The 7055-nt window shown below is 32.7% G+C and overlaps 1 protein-coding gene across 2 annotated transcripts; it reads left to right on the forward strand.

Moving 5' to 3' along the window:
* Positions 1-1877: 1877 nt before the first annotated feature.
* On the forward strand, positions 1878-6094 carry LOC110416656 (cyclin-A1-1-like). 2 transcript variants are annotated; one of them, XM_021428695.1, is made up of 11 exons: positions 1878-2081; positions 2198-2342; positions 2513-2649; positions 3283-3375; positions 3601-3734; positions 3874-3949; positions 4039-4115; positions 4217-4250; positions 4533-4682; positions 4826-4960; positions 5861-6094. In XM_021428695.1, exons 1-11 carry the CDS (start codon positions 1944-1946, stop codon positions 5921-5923), a joined length of 1182 nt encoding a protein of 393 aa, XP_021284370.1. In that variant the 5' UTR covers positions 1878-1943; the 3' UTR covers positions 5924-6094. The 2 variants fall into 2 exon arrangements, with proteins under 2 accessions (XP_021284370.1, XP_021284369.1); XM_021428694.1 differs by having other exon boundaries at positions 5877-6094.
* Positions 6095-7055: the final 961 nt, after the last annotated feature.

Raw genomic sequence — 7055 nt, forward strand, 5'->3', positions numbered from 1 at the left:
TTCCACATAGAAAGCAGATATCTTATAATGTAGTTGTACCAAAATAATTTCATTTTAATTTAATTTTAGAGGAAATTTTGGGTGGTTGGTCCGAAAGGGTGGTTGTATTTCCTTTGTTTGTCTCTTTTTCCTAAAAGAAGAAAGTTTTCTTTCTCTTCCTTTTTGTCCCTACGGAAGTAATTCAAATTCTTACCAAAATAATTGAGGCTTCCTAATTATTCCCATTAATTAATCTTATGCTCATTACACATGAAAATTTCGAATTTAAAACGGAACTTTTTTTCTTCTCTGATTTGATTTATTCATACTACATTATCAAATTAGAATTATGAGTTGAAAACTACTAGTATAAGAGATTATCTTGAAATAATTTATCGAGATAATGTGTATGATATTAAGGGTGAAAGAACAGATTAATGTTGGAATTATATTACAACTACTTGTACCTAACTAACTCTATTGATGACCTAATTAAGTTATATAGAATGAAATTTGCTATGAATGCAAGCATGGATCATCGTTCCCTTGCCTTTTTATCTTTATAAGTTGAAAAAGGTTATTGTATATTTGATATCGAAACTATTACCAAATACTCAATTTGGTATCTAATGTTTAAATTTTTAATTAAGTACTCAAACTTTGTTTCACTGAATAGTTTAAATCTAAGACTAATTTTATTAACTAAATAAATACGTCCAGCATCTAACTCGTAGTAGATTTTTTTATGCATTATTTTATTTGACTAATGAAGTTAGCAAGATGTGCAGTCTGTTTAATATAATAAAAATTAAAGTATTTAATTACAAATTTATTTTTTGATGTATGAAATTGAGATTTTCCATATAATCAAGTATCAAAAAAACTCAATCATAAAAATAAGAAACTTAACGATTAGGTATATAGTTGAAGACAACACCATCATATGACATGATTTATGGTTTTTTATACTATAGATTAAGGTCGAATGGAACTTGGTGGTTTTTTTTTGGATTCTCAAGTTTATGATCTTCAAATATAAGAATGCCTTAATGCCCTTTCTATTAGTCTGAAATTTAAGGTACAATAGAACTTGAGTAATAAGGTATTTTTAAATAAGCATAATATTTGAACAAAATTTAAAATTATTTAAGAAAATTTAAATAAAATCTTTATTTTTAATTACTTTCGATTAAACATTATATATATTTTGATAATGATAAGTAATTGTCATTAGTCAAACACTATATTTTTATTTTTTTGATTAAATAAGTTTTTATGACAATAGTTAATTAATTGTTATTAATCAAAATATCACTTTTTATTTTATACTCTTGTTACGCTGACATAATGTTGACTTATAAGGTAAAAATTACTATATAATCATGTCATCATGTCACATCAACATACAATATCATTATTATTATGTTATGTTGATATGTTACGTCAATATTACATAATATATAATAATAAATGTCATTTTGAATAATAATAATTAATTAACCATTAGTTGTAAGGGCTTATTTAGTTCACGATAAAAACATAAAAATTTGATTAAATGGAATGAAAGAATAAAAAATTATTTAAAAAATTTTAAGTATATTTAAATATTAAAAACCAAAAAAGTTTGTTTTGGGCTCATTGACCCTTTTCTTGAATGAAAGCCCATTTTTTGACGGAGCTTAAGCCCAAAAAGTCTAAAACCAAAACTATGGACACGTCAAGTATTACATTGGGCTTGCTTGGGCCATTTAATATTCTTTTTTATATGAAAATAGACGGTTCAGATCACTCCCATTGCTTCCTAACCAACGGTGAAGATCCTTTAACCTTTCAAATCAACTAACACTTTTTCGCGCTTCTCTTTTGACTGAGGGAGTGAAGTACCATGGAAAAAGCAAGCAACTTTCTTCCCCGGCGGCTCTCCCAGTCTCCCTCTTGTCTCAACCTCGTCGGATTCCAAAGAAATGTCGACCCCAAGTCGCCGATCTTCATCGACGGCGAAGACACCGTCCACCTCAGAGAACCCAATGGCCGAAGGGAAGCCGCAATTGGCTAAGAAGAGACCAGCCCTTGGCGACATTTCCAACCAAAGCAAGAAATCGGTTCGTTGTTCACTTCTTTCTTTTCTTGTTTGAGTAGTTATTGTTAATAACATTTTTGTTTGAATTTCTTAAAAATCTGCATATAAATAAAGATTTAACTAAATTTTGTTTTGAAGGTGCCATGTACCTCAAAAAGCCGAGCTGAGAAGTCCTTGCATACAGCTAGAAGCATGGCTATCTCTCCATCGAAATCACCAATTAAAGCGAGCGAAACCAAAGAAAACAACAATCTCTACAGTCAAGGGCGCGGGCATAAAGAAGGTTTCGAACTCTTTTAAGAATACCGTCAATTTTATTGGTTGAATTGTTATACATTGTGATGAACAGATTAGTTTAGGCGTATGGTATTTTACATGGATTTGCTTGATTTGCAAAGAGCGAATTAAAAGATACTATCTTTTTTTTCTTATGATTTTGGCACTGGCTCTCAGGGAAGATTTGCAAGAGAAATCTACTTTTGGAGATGGGAACAAATGATGATGCTGTTGATGTTGGTAACGATTCCATGGATCCCCAGTTCTGTGCTCACATTGCTCATGACATTTACAAGAACTTGCGAGCATCTGAGGTATACCTACCTTTTTCTAACTAGTAAGTAGCGTAACTTAAAAAGGTCATGTGCATAGACATAGTTAACCTTAAAATTCTCTGTTTTTTGTAGAAACGACAGTTGCATTGTTATTGCTTGGTTTCTAGTTTATATTTCTGAGCTTTCTTTAGATGTTTACTTTCTTCCAATTTATATGGAATAAAAAAGTTTACCGTATTAGTTATATCCTTACATTTGATATTGTGCACTGATATCAGTTTCATCTGTGGTCTCAAAAAAAAAAAAAGATTATTTTCTAGAGCAGCGGGGGCTGATAATTTGTCAACTTTACTAACTCAAAACTGCAAGTATAAAATATTAAACATTGTTTCATGTAAATGGAAATACTTGTTGAAAAATTAGGAAAGGAAAGTATTGCAGGTTGTTCTTTTTGAGGCAGCACAACACTTTACAAGAACTGGTTCTTGGTAAACTTTTTAGGTCTTATGCATAGTAGCTGCATTGATTCATTATCTGTAGTATATTCTCTTGTTATGCACAGAACCAGAATTACATTTGCTGAATAACATAACCTTCTTCTTCTCTGTTGATCTATGTATTTTTGTATTCTAAACTTTTCTTTTGCTTCATCTCATTCCTTGGGTTTTGTAGACAGTAAAAAGGCCTTCTGCACATTATATGGAGATGGTCCAGAAAGATATTAGTGCAAGCATGCGGGCACTTTTGATCAATTGGCTAGTGGAGGTAAATTGTGGTGGGTGATAATCTTGCCTGGGTAGTTCTATGATCCAAGAAACAACCCCTCTTCAGTGTACTGTTTTGGGGTTGTTTTTATTTGTCACAGCCATTTCTATATTTTAAGTGGCATTGTTAAAATACTATAGCCAATATCATCGAAGACCTATAATTGTTTACTTTAATATGCATTTTTTCCCCTGGAATGATCTTACCTTTTGATTACAACTGTAGGTGGTTGAAGAGTGCAGACTTGTACCAGAGACACTATTTTTGACGGTGAACTATATTGATCGTTATCTTTCAGGCAATTCCATCAACAGACAGCAGTTACAGTTGCTTGGAGTTGCCTGCATGATGATTGCTGCGTAAGATTCCATATCTTTTTTGTGTTGAAAGTTCTCAGTAAGTTTTCTGTGCATGGACTTCCCTGTGCATGTTTATGTGTCTAAATATGTAGATAATAAAAAAAATGCATTACAACTGGAATAATGATTTTGACGCCAGTAAATACGAGGAGATATATTCACCTAAGGTGGAAGACTTCTGCTATCTTACTGGTAACTCACATGGCAAGAAAGAGGTCAGTATTCTGGTTAGAGACTATTCCAATTTTCTTTATGCACCTCAATCTACAGAAGGATTTTTATTTTTCCACTTTAATTGCTATAGATTTTGCAAATGGAATCTGCTGTGCTGAATTATTTAAAGTTTGAAATGACTGTCCCAACAGCTAAATCTTTTCTGAGGTAATGTCTCACTCTTTTGTTGTTTGATTAAATATTTAAATAGAATAAGCAATTAATAGATACTGCTAAGATTTTTAACGTGGTTCATGAAAAATGCCTAGGCATTTTGTTCATGCAGCTCAAATGATCAATCAGGTACATCTCTCTTGGACTGGTATTTTTTTAAAAAATTCATCATCATATCTTTGCTTCTCTTACTAAGTTTAATTAGATTTGGTTGTGATAGTAGATTTCTGAATGTTACTAGTGATGATTATTGTTGTTTCTTTTATGTAGTTCCTAGTTAAAAGATACAATGGGATATTATAATCATTCCAACGGTGGACATCATCTTGTCTTTATTCTCAATCTCTGTTTATCTGACAATATTAAAAACCCCAATAATCTATACTGGTAATACATGTCTGCCTTTTGTAGGTTCAATCTCTGCAGTTTGAATGCTTGGCCAACTACATTGCAGAATTATCACTTCTGGAGTACATAATGCTTCATTATGCTCCATCTTTAATAGCTGCGTCTGCTGTTTTCTTAGCCAAATTTATACTCTCTCCTTCAAGAAAACCTTGGGTATGGACAGAGGAAAGTTTATTTGTTCAATACTAACTCAGCGATTTTGTTTCTCCATCATATTGTTATTAAAATGTTTTTGTTTAGTTTAGTATGGCTTCTATTAGATAAAATTGTTTACACTCTTGGATCCTGTTGCACAGGATTCTAAGTTGGGGCATTACGCACTATACCAACCCTCTGAATTGTACAACTGTGTGAAGGATTTGCATCATCTCTGCATTAATGGTGATTGTCCCAATTTGCCAGCAATCAAGCAGAAGTATAGTCAGCATAAGGTGAGTAGGTCTTCCATCTTTCACACGCAAGGTGCATGTGGTTTATAGACTATAGACCTTTTAAATCAATATTGCCAAGCATAGCCCCTTCAGAAGTACCTTCTATTCCTCTTCTAGTGGGTGTATGTGTGACGAGGAAAGGTCCACTCCTCCCACATCGGGCAGGAACGGGTAGGTCCTGGGCTATAAGAAGCGGGGTGCTGCTAACCTGTGACAACCGTTTTCATGGGAGAGGGTAATGACCCCGTGACAAAGTGGTATCAGAGAGGACCTGTTGCCTCGTCCCGACTCACACCAAGCGCCCGGGTCCGGGAAAGGCCGGAGAGGGGTAGGCAGGGTGGCCGGCGGCAGCGGTGCGCCGACAACGGGGACGTTGTCGAATCGGGTGGGTGAGGGTGTGACGAGGAAAGGTCCACTCCTCCCACATCGGGCAGGAACGGTAGGTCCTGGGCTATAAGAAGCGGGGTGCTGCTAACCTGTGACAACCGGTTTTCATGGGAGAGGGTAATGACCCCGTGACATATGCATGTAGTCGGCACAGTTGTGCCTGTTGTCTTTTTTCAACTTCTCATATTTGTAGAGTTTCTACTTTCTAAAGAATGTGTAGGAAGGAGATCTTATGATATCAAAATTATATGCTTTGCTTCATTGCATAAAAATACACTTGTTGAATACATTCAGTGACTTCACTAGATGTTTACATACTCCAATATGGCCATTGGCCCAAAATTTCAGCAAACTTAGATCCCAAAAGAATTTCTTCCTGGAAATCTGAACCTGTTGCAATCGCTGAAATTCTTTGTATTCTCAATCAATCAGTTTACCTTCACTATGACATTGACAATTGTTTTTTTCCTATATTTTGACGTTTGATGCTTGACAAGTTTTGATTTGCTTCAGTACAAATTTGTGGCAGAGAAGAGCTGCCCTTCTTCAATACCTCAGGAGTTTTTCCGAAACTAAGTGGGCAGGAGTATGGAGACTATTTTCAGTCAGTTGCTTCCACTAGTCCATTGGATGTAATTAAGATATGTATAGGCTGACAGACGCTTGATTTTGTTGATGTAGTAGATCTAGTCCTCTTTAATTTTCACTTTTACTCTTTTATTTAATTGTTTTCGAAGGGGTACTTAAGTCTTGCCTTACTCATGATCATCAAGTCTTGAATAGGAAAAATTGCAAACTAACTAGCTAGTGTTCACTAATGAAATCTAGCATGGTTGAGTTCTTTATAAATCTTCCTAATCAGTAATGAATTGGATAACAATTTCAGAATCTCATTAATGTGAGGGTATAAGGCCAATCGGAGTCCATGAATGATTAGGCCCTCCCATGGTTAATTCCACAGAGTTGTCTTGGACCGATATTAATTAATTAATTACTTTATAGATTTATATTTGATGCATTATTATTAATATTAAAAGAGAAGTTGTCATTTTAATAATAAATAAATAAACTTAAAAATTTAAAAATTCTTCAAAATAATAATACCTCAATTTTAAATTACATCAATGCTTTTTCTTTCTCAATCTCCCTTTTTATTTTTCTTCCAAGATTCTATGGAAAACCTTTTTGATAATCTTCACTTCTATGCTGCCTCTTTCTATCTTTTTTTTAAAAAAAATTCTTATTTTTTTAATTCTCTTACTTAATATAACTTTTTTTTTCTAAATATAAATTTTTTATCGCAAAACGATAACGAATGTGTCAAATTTTATACAATATTAATTGAATATGTATGTAAATAATATATATTGTTACAAAAGTACATATTATTCTAATTAAAAGATAGAGATTTTGACATTTAAGTTCAACTTTATATTAATTTATAAATAATCTATTAGTTAATCATATTAAAAGAAAAAAATCTATCAAATAACTATCACTAAACAATAAAATAAATTTCGTATTTTCTTCTCTTTGACACAAGCTAAAAATTAAATTAACTCTCTTTAATGTCATCATATCTATTCTCTTGAAATTGATCTAAATCGATTTTTTTATTTAATAAATAATCTAAATTCTTTAATTCACTAAATCAACGGTCTAGATCTCTTTTATTTTTTAAATTAATACATTTTCGCGTTTTCTTTAA

This window comes from Theobroma umbraticum, unplaced genomic scaffold (assembly GCF_002168275.2).
Source record: "Theobroma umbraticum cultivar Fairchild unplaced genomic scaffold, ASM216827v3 scaffold_51.0, whole genome shotgun sequence".
NCBI classification, from domain to species: domain Eukaryota; kingdom Viridiplantae; phylum Streptophyta; class Magnoliopsida; order Malvales; family Malvaceae; genus Theobroma; species Theobroma umbraticum.

Bases quoted from the DNA above. Each gene is read 5' to 3' on its own strand.
- LOC110416656 (XM_021428694.1), top strand. From the start codon at position 1,944: ATGTCGACCCCAAGTCGCCGATCTTCATCGACGGCGAAGACACCGTCC. The intron at 3,376-3,600 runs GTAAATTGTGGT...TTACAACTGTAG, and splicing joins TGATCAATTGGCTAGTGGAG to GTGGTTGAAGAGTGCAGACT. The intron at 4,961-5,876 runs GTGAGTAGGTCT...AATTTGTGGCAG, and splicing joins AGAAGTATAGTCAGCATAAG to AGAAGAGCTGCCCTTCTTCA.